General features: G+C 45.4%; 1 protein-coding gene across 4 annotated transcripts in view; it reads left to right on the top strand.

Annotated features, from left to right (window-relative positions):
* Nucleotides 1–20,394, top strand: part of LOC147728937 (dual oxidase 1-like) — a 992,769-nt gene that overhangs the window by 749,566 nt on the left and 222,809 nt on the right. For all 4 annotated transcript variants that reach the window (XM_086959175.1, XM_086959177.1, XM_086959176.1 and 1 more), the window contains one exon: nucleotides 2,456–2,631. In XM_086959175.1, coding sequence (XP_086815301.1) covers nucleotides 2,456–2,631 — 176 coding nt within the window. The remainder of the gene's footprint in view (nucleotides 1–2,455; nucleotides 2,632–20,394) is intronic.

Raw genomic sequence — 20,394 nt, 5'->3', positions numbered from 1 at the left:
ATAAGACGTGCTGAGTGCCTGCCTCATCCAGAGGCTCCTCTGGTCTACATTTGCAGTGTCCAGAGATGAAAAAATGGTAAAATGCCCCCAAAAAAAGAGTGAAAAAAGGAAGAAGTGAATATTAAAAATAGGTCAACACCAGAGGAATTTATTAGTTGGTGTGGATCTAAAGGATAAAATAGTTGGTACTTGTACTAGATCGTGTAACTGGATCTAGAAGTATAGCATTGAGAATTGTGCGGTTAATTCATGCAGCGTGCTGACCATTGGCTTTGGGGTTTTTTAAGAAGGAAACCTACTATGTCCAGAATGCACGGGGAGTTTTTGCTGGAAATTATACTTTCTTCCTGCTTTCAAATACTATGCTTTCTGTGGCGAAATCAAAAAGAAAAATTGAGCATTGGAGGGCTCATGTTAGATAGGGACAGATTTCTTCTGTTGGACAGGCTGCCGGTAATTACCTAGGCTCCTCTATCAAAACTTGACAGGTTCCCGACTCTAAATGATTTGAGGTAACTTCATGTGGGAGAGCACATAACATCAGCAAATGTATGGCAGATATGCTTTTTCTGCCACCCTCTAAATGTGGACCAAGTCTGTGGAAAGTGCTTCCTGCAATCATCCATGCAGAGGCAAACAGCCTTCATGAATGAATAGATAATTTACAAAATGGCCAATCACCTATCCTAAACACTTGAAGGATGAACACAGAGCAATAGCATAATTCATTGTATCACTATTTGGAATTTTTGTGTGCAAGAATCCCTATTCACTACCATTGACACCCCATCACTTTAACTCATCAGCAATTCTTTCACTCCAGCTTCTTTCTCTCTGCTCAATTCTTTCCAAGTTGTAGGTATTACTACATGATTGCTTTTCACCCATGTTAAATGTTTTTCTTCCAATTATTTGCATGTTTTACATGTTTCGATGTTGTATATATGATGCTCGGGAATCATTCCAGTGGAGCATAGCTACATTCCAGTTCAGGCACCTGTGTTTGAAACCAATTTATTTACATGGTTTTGCGAGTCATTTCACCATGAAGTGCTGGTAAAAGTGATAGAGGTGTCCCAATACTAGGCTGGGGAGAATTGTAATAACACTGGAGTAATCAGAGTACTTTCAGTAATTACGCATTACTCTTGTTATGCTAAATTACCGAAATAACACAATTACGCCATCTTGAGTAATTAAGAGTAGTTCGAGGCAAAGATCCTACCACAGTAGCACAAGAACAGCGAACTAAGAGAGAGTGAGGGGCTGCTGGCTACCACTGTTCGTGTCCAGTAGCATTTAGTGTTATTTTCCTTGTGCAAAATGCATCTTCTGGGCTATTTTAGACGCAAAGGTGCATTTTGCATTAAGAACGTAGAGTTAAATGCTAGATTACTTTTCTCATGGAATTATGCATACTTGCAAGTAATTTTTCAAAAATAATAAGTAATGCACCAATTATGCCTGCCCCTATTCAATACTCAACAAGTTTCACTTTCATTTTTCTAAGGAAAGACAGTTTTTCAGAAAGGTTTTTTTACATTGCATGTTTTGATTTTTCACCGAATTCAATTTGCAGCTCAACGTAGACAAAGTAAATAACTGTTAACAAGCTGTCAAATATTTAAAATAGGTGCTGCCACACTCAACCAGTCCTGCTTTTCTAATGGTTGCTTGCTGCTGGTTTTAGACTTACCAATGCTTCAAAATGGAGACGCAAGCAATGCTAAAGCTAATATTTGTAATTGATACTTTGTATAGTTCCATGATCATCTAGAATCTAGACACAACATGGCAGCCATCTTGGAACAGTTTAACAATAAGTATGCAAAATATCATTGTTCAACTGTAAAAAGACAGCCTTTCTGTATCTGTTACTCTCTAAAATAGGTGCTGGCATACCCAACCAGTCTTGCTTTTCTAATGGTTGCTTGCTGCTGGTTTTAGACTTACCAATGCTTATAAATGGAGCCGCAAGGAATGCTAAAGCTAAAATGTGTAATTGATACTTTGTATAATTCCATGATCATCTAGAATCTAGACACAAAATGGCAGCCATCTTGGAACAGTTTAACAATAAGTATGCAAAATATCATTGTTCAACTGTATAAAGACAGCCTTTCTGTACCTGTTACTCTCTAAAGAGCCACAACCACCGCCTAAATCAAATCAACAAAAAGGACAATGAAAATTGATAAAAGATATACTTGTGTATGTAAAACGTTAAAAAAACTATGAACATCTGTTAGCATGACATCGTTTAGAAAAAAACTAAACACGCTTTTAATTTCAGTTTGGAAAATACTTAATTTTAACTTTTCACCCATCCCATCTAATAAATTCTGAATTCTGAGGAATTACAGGGCCACCAGACCACGGAAACAGGAGCAGTAAATGCTACTAGCGAATTGTGTTGGATATAGGGCTCCCGGTAATGGTTGTCTACTCATTCTAGGTCCTTCATCGAGATGTCCAACAACTGTCTATCCAGAGATCAGACCAAACAAGTCATCGAGTCCATGTTTCGCGAGGCAGGGTTCCAGAATAAAGAGGAGCTGACCTGGGAGGACTTCCACTACATGCTGCGGGACCATGACAAGGAACTGCGCTTCACCCAGCTGCGGTTCAAAGGTTAGCATGAAAAGGTGACCATGCAGGTGGGAAACAGGGCTGCTGTCGCCATCTACTGGAAAACAGTAGAATTATAAAAGGCAATATGTTTTCAAGGGATGTGGCACTACGCATGAAGCACATGCTTATTTGACAAACCTCTCTTTGGACTTCCATATTAGAGTTGAACACAAAAAAAGGTCAATTTTATTCCCTTTTGTATTTTCAAGTTGTGTTTGTTGTAAACTCGGTTTCCTCTTACTGTATGTTCGTTCAGACAATAATGTTTCCCTCGGTCATTGAGGCAGAGGTTTCTGTCAGGCAGATCAAGGAAATATTGGCCCTCCCTTGCTCATTCCCACAGTTTTACACAGAGCCTCTCTCAGCTGTGTTTCGTCTGGGAGCTGTCCATTATCTTTATAGAGTCATGAGTTGTACAGTGTTTCTCTCCCCTAACTGTACAATATGGTTTTGGATTGAGAGCCATGGTAGTTGCTGGCTGTCGTTTTTAGGACATCTTCCGAATCAGGAATTAGTGTAGTAATCTCCTTTGTGGAATGTGGTGTCCTCCATGCAAGGCTTGATGATTTGTGGCTACAATGAGAACGCCACACACTGCACCCATTGCCTGCAAAGTTCATAAACTCTGGTTGTGGTAGGCACACCTGCTGCCAGGACACTATCAGATAGGAGTGTAAAAAAGAAAGCCAGTGCAATTTGCCCTTTCCTTGTATGCAGCCAGGATCTGGAACATCATCCCTGTATCCTTCAGGACCATCCTGAGCTTGATTCACATCAGTAAGAGTTAGAGACACACATCTTTAAAGAACACCAGCACAACACCGTAACAGCACTGAAACCAGCTACCTCCTGTTGACTGTATCCTTGCCTTTGACCCTATACAGTGCTTATCTGCCATTCGGCTAGATTTGCGTGATGTATATAGCACATGCATACAGAATAGTAGTTAGCGTCTGGTGTCCGACATCTTTAGTTTGTGATGACTCCAATCTACACTAAGGACCACCATTGGGCTGTAACAGCCCCTCGGTCCATATCACCAGCTCACACAGACATACACTTGTTAGAGGAACACACAACGGTGCAGTGGTGTGGCTCACTGGTTAGAGGCGGCAGACCCGTAAGCAGAGGACAGCCCGGGACCAGGGTTCAATTCCTGACGCGGCAGGGTTGTGAACCAGGGTCAGCGGACTCGATAATTCGCGCCTCGTTGCCTACTCTAACCACAGATCACACTCGGCAACTCTGGGCATTAGCTTGCCTCATCTCCACAATGGCCCCCCACAAACGCCGGGGATGCCTGGTTTCACCTTGGAGATACCCAGGAGGGAACATCTCACATGGAAAGCCAGGACGGGTTCTCCAGTGGTCTATAGCGCCAGGAGGCCTCCAGGTAGCAGTACGCTTTACAAGACACATACATTTACACAACAAGAAAGCAGAGCGATGGAGGTTCTGGGAAACGGAAGGCTGGCTTGCATTGAGACTGCCTGTTGTTTTCCAAACATTTTTACTGCAATCCCAAAGATCTCTGCATGGGTACCACGTGCACTCTTTCAGGGCAAACAACCATGCACATATCAATCCACTCATATAATTAGGAACAACAGACCTCCCTAATTTGCAGCTTCATATATTTGAGACTTTCTTCACAGGACTTACGGTGGACATTCCATGCGCGTCTATGGTGGTAAAATCACCTCTACCCTAATGTAGCCAACGGTGTGCTGAATATTGAAGTGCCACTATAGCCACAGATATTTTCCTTTGAAACAGCTTGTGTCCCTGTTCCCCCACCTTACGGGGGAAAACTTTGGGGTGGCCATTCCTCCATGCCCATGTGGCTTATGGCCACCATGCCCATGTGGCTTATGGCCACCATGCCCATGTGGCTTGATGTTGCCACTGGAAGCCCGCCAAGAAGTGCAGGTACATTTATATCTAGAAGTTTTTCTACTATAATTTCATGTCTATTTATGTACAGCTCTGTGTAAGACTGCACAGAAGTGAACACCACACTTGCCCTGCCAGGGTAATTTTGGTGAAAAATCTGAAAAAGTTTTGTCTACACCCTTCACATGACTGAAGGAGTAAATGACAGTCCTGCTATCAGGGCGTTGTTGCAGACTTTCTGTTCCTGTCTTCCTCTAAATCCATAAATTTAGGTGACATTTGGCAGCTTGCACACCGCACCTTTTACGGCATGTGCTGCATCTGTTGAAGGTGTAGTGCATGTTGAAATGTCATGCGGGTGCTGCTCTTGGGAGTGCACGAAAGCCTTTACACTGCCGAGGAAATAGTGAAGAAAGCGAAGAAAAGTGTTCAAAAAGGCAGTGAAAGGAAGATTGAGAAACAAGCATTTGCAATGCAATAGGTCTCGCATTTGCGAGAGTAAGGGCTATTGGCATTGTAAATGATAATGTATTTTACCTATGTGTTTGGTTTAGAGTGCATTGGCCTTTTTGATCCTATAAATATTTAGAGATGCAGTATATTATCCTGGGTGCTCTGTCGCAAGGGATTGAATAGCTATACAAATACTGTAAAGTGGATGTTCAGTCTGATTCAGGAATACATGCAAGCCCAGACTATATTTTTAGATGACTTTGCAATGTCAAATAGTGCATTTTATGATAAACGCAGGACTTCCCTTATTGTTTTTTTAGTCAATCTATCCGGAGTTATAAAGCGCGGCTAATCACCCAATACATATATACTCAAAAGTCAAAAAATCCAAAGGCAGTAACTTAAGTTTGAGGTAAGACAAAAAAACTGTGAACACAGATGCCATAGACAATGCTGAACACATATTAGATGGTACCAGGCAGCCTAAAATAATGGGGCTGTAGAGCAATAGAATGGCAACATACTATTTTGCATTGGCCTCCTAAAATCCATGCAATAGTTGAATAAATCTGTACATAAAATAGACACTTAAAGATGTAATCTGTTTTTCACTGAAATAACGTGATGCCGAGTCACACTTTTGAGAAGGCAAGCTGAGCTGAATATTGAAAAACATCTCTCTGGGCCCCTTCCTGTTTCCAAGCAGAGGCTGCTCTATGCAAGCTCGGCCATGCTGAAACATTTTCCATCCACACATTCCCTGAAATGTGTGAGACCCACTCTTCACTCACACTCTAGCACAAAAGTGTAAGTGATTTAATGTCTGCAGAGGAATGGGTGGCCTGGGGGCAGCAGCCTCTGAGAACTGACCATCTCCGAGTAGAGAGTAAGTAGAAACAAAGTGGATATGGCGAGCAGGGCCTGTGGAAACAAAGCAGCAGAGAACCCTGCCTCTGAGGCGGCTGTGAGAGGGAGAAAGCGAGGGGAAGCAAACAATGTGTTGGGAGTTCTATTGCCTTTGGCATAGGAAATTACAATACATTTGCATTAAGGCCACTGTTTATTATGTCAAAAAGAGGAAAATAAACAGCCAAGTGAATCACGTAGATTACTTTTTAATCCTTTCATGCAAAATTACCATAGCTCAGAGGGTTAATGCACATTGTATAATGGCAGGTTTGAAACCAAATCTCGCCACCTCCGTCCCAGCCTCACTTTCTTTCCACAGAGTTTATGTTTGAAGTTCATTAAGGGAGTGCACCACAATAAATGAAAGTGCCTACTACAAGCCGGGGTAATGATACCAAAAATGAATATAAGCTGGTAATGTAGCTCAGTGAGATAATGCGCCTGCAGCAGGAAACTGGGTGAAACATACTTCAGAAATGAATAGCAAAGGCCACACTCCAAGCTTTCTGACTTAATCAGTAACTTCCCTCTGCAACCAGTCCCAAATGCACATGCTGCAAACAGGTGTTTATATGTGTTTTTGTTTGAAGTCTGCAGCAATTGTGAGGGCGATTTGGCTGGGGTAGATGGGCATATGGGAGGGGGAATGAGGCAACGGAAGACGAAGTGAGTGAAAACTAGAGCATTCTGTGCAAAGGTCAAACAAAAATAAATAAGATTTGCAGTCACTTTCCAGCATAAGTAAATGAATAGATTCATACAAAAGATACACAGTATCTGACCTTGAGTAATGTAATAGATGAGTGTGTAAAACACTCCAATGCACTTAGCCGCTGTAGCTGTTGAGTACGCTCCATGAATAAGAAAGAAGGCAAAAGAAGGACGCTGCAACAGGGGAAGGTTGCCAGAGATCAGTTTAGCATAAAACCCCACTACTCCCAGGCGCCTCCCCTCCTCTCACGCGATGAAAAATGTTCAAGGGATTTTAATAGATAACATCGTGTGGGGCACACTTTTTTCCTAAATTGAGTGCTCGACTTAACGGTATGAAGAGCCTTTGAGAATAGATTGGATGTGAGATATTTCAGAAAATCTATAAAGCCAGGACCTTAACTGGGATGAACAAACGAGGGGAGGGGTCTCTCAAAGGGGCGTGGTCAATGTAATTTAAGGCGTGGCTTAAAGCACGAAAACTAAAAATCTGTGCTTAGCATAGTGTGCTGCCCGACTTGTATTTCGCTGTTTCTGTCATTGAATCCAGATATATGATACAAGTAATATACCTTCAACAAGGCAGTACTATTGGCTTTGTCAATGATTGTTAGCTGCATAAGATAACTAAGCAGCAAATATGGCTTGTATATAATATTGAAAAAGCTTCCACTTAAAGCCCTGGTGACACCGCGACAATGTTGCTGCTCCTGAGTTTCAAAAAGAGAAGGGACATCCAGAGAGAAAATGACTCTCTTTAAAGGATTTCCTTTCCCCTACAATGCTCACCTGGCATGACATCATGCCGAAACTTCACCAATAGTGAGAAGTGAGCAGTGTGAGCACATGCACATCGATGTGCCTGCTGTCACTGCAGTCTGGAAAAAAACGTACCGCCTGTGCCAGGGCACAAAACAGAGCCCGTTAGAGACCTGTTCCAGGCCTCCTTTAAAAAACTGCCGGTGCTCAGCACCGGTGAGACCCGGCACACTTAAAGCCCTGGATAAAGCTGCTGTATGTTCAACTAGGTAACTCCATGTCACTGAAATACATGATATTTAATGTACTGAGTCCATTCTGGGAAAGATAGTCTTCGCTCTGGGGTAAATTGACTTGGAATAAGCATTACTCTCCCTCTCAGCGAAAGTTGTAGGCAGTGGTGAGCAGATGCATTGTTCTCCTCCATGGTGTCTAAGGAATCATGAGTCCGGGCTCTCACAGTCACTGCTGCACAGTGGCTTCAGCCTGGGCCGTTGGGGCCATTGTCAGTACGGCTATCACTCCCGAGCCACGCGGCCCTCGGCTGTAGCAGGTTACTTTGAGACAGGTGGCTTGGAGGAGAGGTGAGTGCCGGTATGTTCTGTTATTGTTGTTTTCTTTACACTAAGATTGCTGCCGGCTCTCAGGGACCTGATGACAGCCTGATCCAGACGTGAGCTTTGTCTGCTCTGAGCAGCCCTCACATGATTTGGCGGCGCAGCACTTTTTCAATCAGCAGGAACTTAAACTTGATCGAAAACTCTTAACTACGTGTGAATGGATGCCTTTGTGGAGAGTCCGACCGATGTGGAAAAGGGCAGGGATCTTCGGAAGGGAATTGCAGAGTCTGGGGGCCTTGTAGAAGGAAAGACTGGAGAAAAGAATATGGGGCACTTTCAGCTCCGCAACACAATTGACCGTTTTACTCCTCCACATCCAAAATGTTTTGAGGCTGTGGCTGTGTGTGATTGCCCCAAACATTTAGAGAGGAATTAATCTAATCCTCAGAGCCTGTTGCAGAGATCAAAGAAAGCGGGAAATGGGGGTTTCATAGAGGTTGAAAGACCGTCTGACTCTGACTTCAAGCCTTCAGAACCCAATAAGAACACTATGTTAATGCACATAGTACATAGCAGGGTGAAGATCAGGGGTCTCATTTAGGAGCCCCTGCGTCATTTTACGTCGCCGGTGCGTCACTTTTTGTGACACACCAGCCGTGTAAAAAATGTGCTTGTTGCACCATATTTACAAAGTGACGCATCTAGGTAGATGCGTCACTTTGTAAACTCCTGCGCTACATTATACCTATGCCAGGTATAATGTATGCAGGGGAGGTATTCTGATGCAAGACAGGGTCATAGAAGTGACGCAGTGAAATCTATAAGATTTCACTGCGCCACTTCTAGGACACAAATGCGTCAATTTCTTATGCCTGCCTCACAGCAGGCGTAAGACTGACGCAGGCCCTTTCACATGGGGCTTGCCCCATGTGAAAGTACACATTGCTGGAGTTGCGTCACTTTTGTGACACACTCCAGCAATGTGTCACTTTTGCGCCATACAGATACGTCAGAAATACTGATGTGTCTACAACTCCTTGCGCCATGATGCGTCATACTGTAAATATGATGCATCATTGGTCTCACAAGGAGGGCGCAGTGAAAAGTGACGCATCGCTGTTTTCACGCAGCGATGAGTCACTTTTCGTAAATGGGGCCCCACGTTTTGCAATGCTGTAGGGACTAATTGAGCTTTGCATCCTTCTCAGGTCGATGAACTGCGCTGGCGCCTCTTTATTAGCTAGGCTATACAAATTAACTTTGCTTAGAAAAAAGCATAAGCCTCAATGTTCTAGTTTTTAAATCTTCACCACGCTGTTGATTTCCCTCATTTCCAAGGAGTTGCAAAAAGAGAAGCCCTCCTGCAAAAGTAGGCGCGGAACGGACTAATATTTTCTATTTTGTATAACATATGAGGCACATCATTTATTGGGCAGAACTCGACAGTCGATATCACAGCCTACCCTACAGTATATGAAGCCTCTCCGTTATCTGGACTCGGTGTGACAGGGTGCATGAGTGGTAGGAGGGTATGATCATGTTTTGTAGCATTGCACATCATGATGGGCTGGTCGGATTTCCTTTCAAGTGACTAATTGTACCAGTACAATGTAATCTGGTGGATGGGCAGCCTAATTAGGAAGATCAGCTGTACTCAACTCACAGGCGGCGGCAAGAAACGTTATTGTGTTTGTAGTTCCAGGCAGAGAGACTCAACCACACCTTAGCCTTGAGAACTGCTTTCCTCAGCAGCATTCTGCTTTCTTTCTCCCACTTAAAATTGCCTAAATGGCATAGCTCGTTTCACAGGCCTGAACATTTTGTGTGGCTTTTGCCAGCAGACACAGCTAAGAAGTAATTTGTTTTTGTTGACAGACATATTAACAATTTAATGATGTGCTACAAATGCAAGAGTGCAGCTTTCTTCCTGACTACCTCTTGCGCATGCTCTCCTCACAGCATATACATATATATATTACATCGCATGAGAAGCGTGCATCATGGCTGAGAGCATGTGTGGTGCTGTACACTTGCATGGGCTGGGGCTTTTTGAAGATTGTTTGGTAATAAAAGACCATTTAAGCCAACCAGTGTGTAGAGCGTTACCTTCACATTTGTAGCTCCTAGACACACTACTCTGTCTTTGACAGCACATCAATGCCCCCTTTGCAGTACTTAGTCCATCAACCTTTATTCTGCAGCACCACCGCCGCATCACCACAGCACCACTGCAGCATCAGCACAGCAACACCTCGGCACCATCACAGCACCACCACAGCACCAACTCAGCATCAAAGCAGGATCACCTCAGCACTGCACCAACTCAGCATCATTCAGCACCACCTGATCACCAGTTTACCACCAGACCATGACTCGGCACCACCACAGCATGACTCAGCACAATCTCTATCACTCAGCAACACCTCCCTACCAGCACACCACCACCACAGCCCCACCTCAGCATCATTCCGCACCACCTCAGTATGAGTCAGCATAATTTGAGCAAAATCTTTTAAAACTGCAAACGGTGCATAAACTTTCACTTTGTACTTATGGTGGTTGCTTATGAAAAGCAAGGCTGGCAGTAACTGTGTCTCTTTTACTGCCAGCCTTGCTGACTATAAGTACAACGTGGAATACATATATAAAAGGCATTGTTATTTACAATGCCAATAGCGCAAACTCTTGCAAATGCTAGACCTATTGCATTGCAAATGCTTGTTTGTTATTGGAGGACAGTTTTGCAGTAGTCCTGCAATATCGGCCCCTAGTATCAAAGGAAGCAGTGCTTTACACTCCCCAAAAACTCCCTCCCCCGGAGGACTGGTCCTGCAAAATTCCCAGGGCTGCTTTGGGCTTTCAGTCCGGTCCTAGCACGGACTTAAAATAAAACCCCACACAAGATGTTAAAATAAATTATCCAAATTATTTTTAAAAATGAATACATTCCCTTTTAATTTTATAATAAGGTAATATATCAATTTTTTTAACCTTTTTTCAGTTTAGAAATTATTAAGAATAATTACACTGCTTTTATTTAATTTTATACATTAATTACATTTCTAAATTAGTAATACATGATAAAAAATATCAAATTTCAACAACTGTCCTATTTGTTTGTGCTTCCAAACTACCACGCTGCTGCCAACAATATATTCCTACTTCCTTCCACTGGGCTGATCAAATATATATATGATAATGGCCAACCATTGCACTCGGTTGGTTCACCACGCACAATCAGCCAAAAATAATAGCTGCTTATAGGTTCGGAAAAATAAATGTTATTTTTTATTTGTAGAAAAAATATATATACCTTGCAGCATTCCAGTAAAAAGCTATTTAATATTTCCGTCTAATTCGCTTCATTCTGAAAGGGCGTATTTCGAGAGAGAAACCTCTTCCTTTGTCAGAGTTTCACATGATCTTAATCGCAACACATAATAGAGGGCTCCAACCTGCTTTAAATGCTTGAATTATCTGACCGTTGCATAGGTAACATTCTTTCAACTATCCATTATTCTACGTTTTAAATTTCAAACAATTTAATTATTTATCTCTTGTTGACACGTCTCGGAAAACGTTCTTTCGGGATGCAAGATAAGATATATTTGTAAACCGCGTCCTCCACCTACTGGATCATTTATATAACACAGTGAGGAAACAGATTTTGAGGCGGAAGCCGGGAGAAACGCTCGCCATTTTTAAATATTGAATAAATTGTATTGCTGTGTTTTAACCTGTTGATCACTTGTCCCTGGGCACTCCCCCCTGCAAAACCTACCTGATTTCCCCGCGCAGCGGATCTAAGCGCTACTGCGGGTTGGAAAATAATTTGCCGCCATCTCGCTACAAAGCCCACTGGCCACGCCCACTGCTGTGAGGTCACGCCTCCTCCCTCTGCCCTATATAAGTCGTGCTGAGCTGAACGCACGCATTAGAGGAAACAGACTTTGAGGCGGAAGCCGGGAGAAACGTTCGCCATTTTTAAATATTGAATAAATTGTATTGCTGTGTTTTAACCTGTTGATCACTTGTCCCTGGGCACTCCCCCCTGTAAAACCTACCTGATTTCCCCGCGCAGCGGATCTAAGTGCTGCCGCGGGTGGGGAAATAATTTGTCGCCATCTCGCTACGCCGCCCACTAGCCACGCCCACTGCCGTGAGGCCACGCCCCTCCCTCTGCCCTGTATAAGTCGCGCTGAGCTGAACGCACGCATTAGAGGAAACAGACTTTGAGGCGGAAACCAGGAGAAACGCTCGCCATATTTAAATATTGAATAAATTGTATTGCTGTGTTTTAACCTGTTGATCACTTGTCCCTGGGCACTCCCCGCTGCAAAACCTACCTGATTTCCCCGCGCAGCGGATCTAAGCGCTGCCGCGGGTTGGGAAATAATTTGCCTCCATCTCGCTACAAAGCCCACTGGCCACGCCCACTGCCATGAGGCCACGCCCACCCCTCTCCCCTAAAATAATGTGCCTCCCCCGGACGCGCAGCGGACGCGCGCAGCGGGCACGCCGCCAGCGCACCGAAGGCGCTCCAAAGGCAATCCCATCTGCGCCCGTCCGCGGCCGGCAGCGGACAGGGGCCACCCCGCCTGGTCTCCCTCCTAGGACTCAATATAGCTCTGCCGCCCTCCTCAAACTAAAACCCCCCACGGAAGCTTGCTGCCATCACCGCCACCACCCCCTGGACCTTCCCACCTCCTGCCAACACTGTGATACTAGGCTCAACTCCGTCCGGTACAAACCGGAACAGCAAAGCTACACCCTACTCCTCCTAATTTGCAGATCCCTGCCCAAACATAGCGCAGAAATCTTCCTGTTAACAGACGTGCGGACTCCTGACGCCGTCTTACTAAGCGAGACCTGGTTAACCCCAGAATGCGATCCAGACGTGATACAAGCACTACCCCCTGGTTACCAGATCGCTCGCAGGGACCGCACACGGGGAAAGGGAGGAGATCTTGCAATCATCCATAAATCCCTATATCCGTGCCACTGTACTCCGGACCCTATTCCAGATTGGAAAAGCATGTCTTTCTGCCTTAAACTCACCCCCAACGACAGTCTAACAGGATTACTCGTGTATCGCCCCCCAGACCCACTGAACCCTTTCCACTCCTCACTACCTTTGCAAGCGGCCGCATCTGCCATGTCCTCCTCCAACTTCACGGTACTGGGCGATTTTAATATTCACTTTGACAACTGTACTGACTGCACCGCTAATGAGCTAGTATCTAGCCTGGCCGCTATCCAACTGGAGCAACTTATCCGGTCCCCCACTCACAACAAAGGTCACTTGCTTGACCCTGTTTTTAGCAACTGTCCCAACCTCTCGGTTGGCACCATCACACACCTCCCCTGGACTGATCACTTTCTTATCCCCCTCACTTGGTCCACCCACAAAGTCACTCCCCATACCCCCATCCCACGAAAAATGAGAAACTGGTCAAAGCTCCCTCCAGAGCAGTGGTCGAATTTACTGGCCGCCTCAAAGCCCTCGCTCTCCCAGAACCCCATACTCGACAATGGGAATTTCACCAAATGGATCGAGGACTCCATCAACTCTATTCTGCCCAGCAGGAAAACCGTGTTAAAAAGAGCACGAGAAACTGCCCCCTGGTACTCGGAATAGAGCTTAGGGTGAAAAAACTTCAGTGCAGAAAGTTTGAAAGGAAATGGCACCTGGGATATGCCACCACTGACAAAATCAGATATAGGGAAGCCATAAGGGCGTGTAAACTTGAAATTACCACAGCCCAATCCACTTACTATAAAGAGAAAATCATGACAGCTAGATTCAAGCCTAGAGAAATTTACCAAATAGTCAAAAGCCTTTCCAAAATTTCCCCCCCTGCAGTCCCAGCCGATAATCCCACGGCTCGCTGCAATGACCTAGCCGATTTTTTCTATCAAAAAATGAACAAGATATATTTATCCTTCATAGACTCCGCCCCCGAGCTCAGCGCCAGTGAGCCCCAGCCTCCGACAGCAACAGAACACCTCCTGCCAGTAACCCTGAGCAACTTCCCACTATTAGACTAAGAATCACTCAAATCCCTCACGCAACAGATAAAATCAGGCTCCCCTTCCGAACCAGCACCCCCCCGCACGATAACCATGGTTAGCCAAGTCATCCTCCCCACCCTCATGGAGCTATTGAACAGGCGATGGTGAAAGCACTACTGAAAAAGCCCAATCTCAATCCGAATGACCCTAACAACTACCGTCCCATCTCCCTGTTACCCTGGGCAAGCAAGATTCTGGAGAAGCATATCAATCAACAATATACAGAGTATTTGGAGGGTCCGAGGGGAAATGGTTTATAGACAGAATAGGTACCTAGTCCCCCAACTTATATAGCGAAAAAACACAGGAGGTACTCTCAGTCTGGGTAAGAGAAATGGACCCAAGTGGTGTCCAAAGATGCATGCAGACCACACAGTTGATCTTAAGAGAAGACACTATTATGTCAGAGAGATGAAATAGAGAAGATACAGAGTCTTTGAGACTAGAAAACAGTACCCATCAGCCCACTCAAAAGCGGAGTATCGTCATCTGGGTAGTGGGAGAGAAGGTGTCCTATAGGCTTATCCTCAGCCGGAGTCTAAGGTTGCCTGATCATGGACCCTTTAGGTCGAAGCATCCAACCCACAGAAGACAGGATGTGAGCAGACACGGCAAAAGAAAAAGTTGCAGTGCAGAAAGTAAAGGAAAAGTGCTCCTAGTGGTTAAAAATGCCTAGTTTGATGACATAAGGTAACTTTATTGGGTTTGACCATCAAATTGGCATCATTAAAAGCAGTATGCTGATAGCATGGAAAAAATGTTTTGCTATCTATCATGAGTGTTACTTGGTCTGACCATGTCATCAAACTAGGCATTTTTAACCACTAGGAGCACTTTTCCTTTACTTTCTGCACTGCAACTTTTTCTTTTGCCCTGTCTGCTCACATCCTGTCTTCTGTGGGTTGGATGCTTCGACCTAAAGGGTCCATGATCAGGCAACCTTAGACTCCGGCTGAGGATAAGCCTATAGGACACCTTCTCTCCCACTACCCAGATGACGATACTCCGCTTTTGAGTGGGCTGATGGGTACTGTTTTCTAGTCTCAAAGACTCTGTATCTTCTCTATTTCATCTCTCTGACATAATAGTGTCTTCTCTTAAGATCAACTGTGTGGTCTGCATGCATCTTTGGACACCACTTGGGTCCATTTCTCTTACCCAGACTGAGAGTACCTCCTGTGTTTTTTCGAAGCATATCAATCTCCACCTCACACAATTCCTTGAAGAAAACCTTCTACTGGACTCCACCCAAACAGGATTTCGCCCCAAACATGGCACGGAAATGGCTCTTCTAGCCGTGACTGAAGAATCTAGGAGGATCTTGGACCGAGGGGGATCAGTGGCAGTTTTCCTCCTCGATCTGAGCGCCGCGTTTGACACAGTGTGCCACAAACCTCTGCTGCACCGACTATCCGATCTGGGAGTCTCCGGAGACGCTCTTGCCTGGTTAGGATCCTTTTTGAGCAGAAGGACCTTCCAGGTCTTAGACGGTGACTCCTGTTCCACCAGCAGAACTCTGGGGTACCGCAGGGCTCTTCCTTAAGCCCCACGCTGTTCAATGTGTACATGAGACCGCTGGCTGAGGTCGTCCGTCAATATGGTATGGTATCAAGATCATCTCGTATGCAGACGACACTCAGCTTGTGGTCTCCCTGGCACAGAAGAACAGCGGGCACCCGCAAGTCAACCTGGCTGCCTGTATGGAAGATGTCAGGAGATGGATGACAGCATCCTCATTAAAACTTAACGGTGACAAAACCGAGATCATGCTTCTCGGTCCCCCCTCTCTCACCATCATCGACCAGCTATGGCCCTCCAGCTTAGGCCCACCTCCAACCCCGAAGGAGGACATCAAAAGTCTAGGAGTCTGGCTTGACAAATCTCTCACCTTCAACACCCAGGCAACTAAAACCTCAGCAATCTGCTTCGGGATCATTCGGATGCTAAGAAAAATCCTACTGATCCTGCCCTTTGAAGCCAAGCAAGTTGTCATGCAGGGCCTCATCCAGTCCCGGCTTGACTTTAACAACGCCCTCTACCTGGGGGTCCCTGAATAGGTGCTGCACGTACCCTACTCCAGATTCCTCGCAGAGAATCAGCCAAAGCAGGGATCCGGTCACTTCACTGGCTCCCTGTTAGGGAAAGAATAAAATTCAAGGTCATGTGCATATCCCATCAAGTCTTCCATAGAGCCGGCCCCGAGATCAACCATTCACTTCTCATCCCCTACTGCCTCGGCAAACGACTCCGATCAACAAACGCATTTCTTGCCGCAGTTCCTCGAATCAAAAGGTCCAGAGCAGGAGGCAGGTCCTTCACGTTCAATGCCGCCAAACTCTGGAACTCCCTTCCCCTTCCCTTAAGATCCAACCCCATCCTCTCGTCCTTCCGTAAAGATCTAAAAACATTCCTTTTCAGAAACTAATTGACCCCACTCTCCTCAGAGTACTACGTCCTCTATTCAGCGCTTGGACGCCCTCGGGCAGCAGCCACACTCTACAAATCCCCTTTCATTTCATTCATTTAATTTCATTCATTTCATTCATTTCACAGTTACGTAGTGAAAACTCAAAATGGCTCTACAGTAGGTGTTGCAAAAAATGGCGATATCGAAGCTATTGTCATCAAGTTAAAGCAAATTCAGCACAACAACTACAAGATTATTAGATATTAAGATTAATTAATATTATAGGCCCCCACTATAGGAATACTGAAAGACTGAATTATTTATTCAGACCTCTATGTAGGAATGCTGCTCTTCCCTTTTAACAGATGCACAGACCCATAAGTATAGTGTAACTGCTTTATTCCTCAAAGTGCCGGGGCAGCGCACCTCTCTCTGCCGGCTCGGGGCCAACACGAAATGGCCGCCTTCCGGTTCCTGTCTAGCCCTTCCGGTTCCGGCCCTCGCAAGGGAAAAGGCTAGACCGTCACCACATATCTCCCCCCTTTAAACATTGCATCAACCACAATAACTGGTGCAAAATAGTCTTACTGGATGCACATGGTAAAGTTCTCAACCTTCTTAGGATTTCTCATGATTCTTCCTGCTCTCGTTCTCACCCCTTCTGTTTCCTTTTCGCCTCCGGGGTCATCGGGACTGCGTGCAGCCCTCGTCTCTCGCTCTTGCCACTTCCTGCTACTACCAGTCTCTCTTTGTTCCATTCTTCCTAATGTCCCTTCACCTTAGTATCACCTCCAGTTGCTCCTTCCTCACCATCTCCACAGTCTCCGTTCTCCGTTTCCTCTACTTGCTGTTCCTTTCTTTCAAATTGCTCTTGTCTTCTTCCACCGATTTCACCGCTCGGCACTTCCTCTTCCACTTCTATTTTACCTTCTGTTTCCATCTCCCATCTCAGGATTTTGTTGCACTTCGCCACCTTGCCATCGCTCAGCAATGCAGACCTAGCATACGGTTCCAGGACTTCAAGGGGTGGCGTGAACTTACTTTCTTCTTTCCTTTTCAATGTAGCTACTTTCACTCTCACCCAGTCTCTTTTTTCCAGTGTCACTCCTTGCACATTGTGTCGCTTGTTGTAGTGCTCTGTATATGTCTCTTTTGCTCTCTCCAGATTCCTTTTCACTATCGCAGGTGACCATTTGCTTTGCACTACCATCTGTCTCCACACGAGGTTGTTCTTTGTAAATGGCTCTCTTCCCCTCAATATTTTGAAGGGACTGTAACCTGTACTTCCAGGCGTGATACAGTAAGCCCACAGCATCTTGGGTAGCTCCTTTTCCCAATCTTGTCCATTGCTTATGGCAGCTTGGATGGTTCAAATTATGACTCTGTTGAACTGTTCGGCCCGTCCATTCCCTGCTGGATGATATATGGGAGTGTGCTTAACTTCAATTCTGTTTCTGGACATCAACGCTTCCCATTTGGCTGAGACAAACTGTGGCCCGTTGTCACAAGTTATTATCTTGGGGATTCCTTCCTTTACAAATATCTCATTTAGGAATGCCAGAACAGCTTCAGTGTACACTGTTTCTTTCACCTCCACCTCCGGCCACTTAGAGTACCTGTCTACCAATACTATTGCATATTTCTGTATCCCCTCAATGATCAAGATGGGCCCTATAATGTCTATGGATACCATCTCCCATGGGCTGCTAGGCACGGGAAACTTGCCCAATTGTGGTCTCATCAGGGTTTGTGTTTTGCCTGCCTTGGAGCACGAATTGCAATTTCTCACATACCTCTCCACTTGGGCATCGATCGCCGGCCACCAATATGCTTGTCTCGCTAAGGCCTTGGTTTTTGTGATCCCTTGGTGCCCTTCATGTAAGATCACTAACAGGTGTTCTATCAGTCCTTGGGGGAATGACCTTGTCTCCCTGCATTAGGAACATGGGGTTCTCTCCTAGGGACAATTCTTCTCTCACCTCCCAGTATTTCTTCATTTTTTTCATCTAAGTGCCTTTTCTCCGGCCACCCATATGTTACATACCCCTTGATCACCTCCTTGTCATCAGCTTGCCTGTACGCTTCTGCCCATTCCTGTTTGCTGATAACCTGCTCCATGTCTTGCATAGTCGCTACCATGTAACCCTCCCATCCCGGGGGTTATTGGTCCTCTGCTTTCTCTTTGGCCGCCACTCTGCTCAAGAAATCTGCGACTCTGTTCCTGGGTCCCGGTATGTACTCCAACTCGTACAGGTAGTCCAAGAGTCTCAACGTCATTTTCGCTATCCTCTGGGTGGCATGCGCATGACCACTTGAAGTCAGTACTTTTATTAAAGGCTTGTGGTTTGTGTGAACTAAAAACTTGGCCCCCCACAGGAAGTAGTTTCGGAAACGTTCCATCGCCCATACCACTGCTAGCATTTCTTTCTCGATAACACTGAATTTTTCTTCAATCGGTGCCAAGGCTCTGCATGCGAAACAGACCATGGATACTTCCCCTTTGTCTGACCCTTGCATCAATACCGCTCCTAGGCCTCGGTCGCTGGCGTCCGTGGTGAGTATGGATTTTGCTGCTTGGTCAAAGCCCTTGAGTGGTATGGCCTCGCTCATTTCATTCTTCAGGGCCTCAAATTCATCTTGTTCCTCTCTGTCCCACTTGAACATGTTTCTCTCCTTCAATAGTTGATGCATGTAGTGTGTCTTGGTGGCGAAGTTTGGGATGAACTTGCTATAGAATTCCGCCATGCCGAGGAAAGACCTGACATCTTCTTTCTTCAAGGGGGCTGGCACATTCTTTATCGCCTCCATGTTTGCTCTCTTTGGTTCAATTCCCTTCTCGCTTATTTCATGCCCCAGGTACGTCACCGACGGCACCCCAAATTTGCACTTCGCCCACTCTGTGGTGATTCCATTGTTATGTAACACCCTCAGTACGGTGTGCAGCTTTTTATTGTGCTGTGGCTTGGATTTTCCCATTATGAGAATATCATCTTGGAAGTATTGAACTCCTTCCACATTTTTGCATAGCTTGTGCATCAGTTTTTTAAACACAGCCGCTGCTGACGCCAATCCGAACGGCATTCTCATGAATTTATAACACCCAAAAGGTGTTATAAAGGATGTGAGGTGACTGCATGTGGGATGGAGTGTCACCTGATGGTATGCCGAGGACAGGTCCACCGTCGAGAATCACTTTATTCCCTTTGTCATCAAGAGCATCTCGTTTATTCGTGGAAGCGGAAATTTGTCAATGAGGATGTTCTTGTTGAGCTCCCTGAGGTCCACGCACAGCCTCACCTTCCCATTTGGTTTCTGTGCCACCACCAAGGGCGACAACCATTCCGCACTTTCGATTGCCTCGATCACGCCTACTTTCTCCAATCTGTCCAGCTCATCTTGCACTGCCTCTCTGCAGCGGAACGGTATGTTTCGAACCTTGTGGCTCACGGGTGTGGCTCCTTCCTTCAAGCGTATCATGTGCTGGAATTTCGCCAATTCTCCAATCTTCCCGCTGAACACGTTGGGATACTCTCTTTTCCATGCTTCTCCCTCTTGTCCTCGTTCCGTGTCCATCAGCATCACTTTCTCTACTCCTCCGGAATTCAGTTGGATCTCCAACGCACCTTGATCTTTCAATCTCAGCACCGAGGGTCCCTTTTCAGCCACATAAAGCTCACAGTTTGCACAACGTCCTCTAAATTCGAATGGCAAAGGGCAATACCCCAACATGGGTATTCTCTGTCCTGTGTAGGTGACCGGTCTCAAATCCATTGGGCGTAGTTCTTCCTTTAATTCTTTCAAGAACTTCTCTTCCCACACTTTTCTCTATACTATCGTGATGGGAGCTCCTGAGTCAGCTACAATGTCGACCTTCACACCTCCTATGCTCATGTTGAGTATTGGTTTGTTGGACCCTTTGCAATCAACATCCAGGACTTGGTCGTCTATGTATAGGACCTATTCCAGGTACTCTTTTTCAGCTTGTGCCTCTTCCTCATC

The sequence above is a fragment of the Lissotriton vulgaris genome, chromosome 2_2, assembly GCF_964263255.1.
Source record: "Lissotriton vulgaris chromosome 2_2, aLisVul1.2, whole genome shotgun sequence".
NCBI lineage: Eukaryota > Metazoa > Chordata > Amphibia > Caudata > Salamandridae > Lissotriton > Lissotriton vulgaris.
This window is presented reverse-complemented; position numbering and strand designations above follow the sequence as displayed.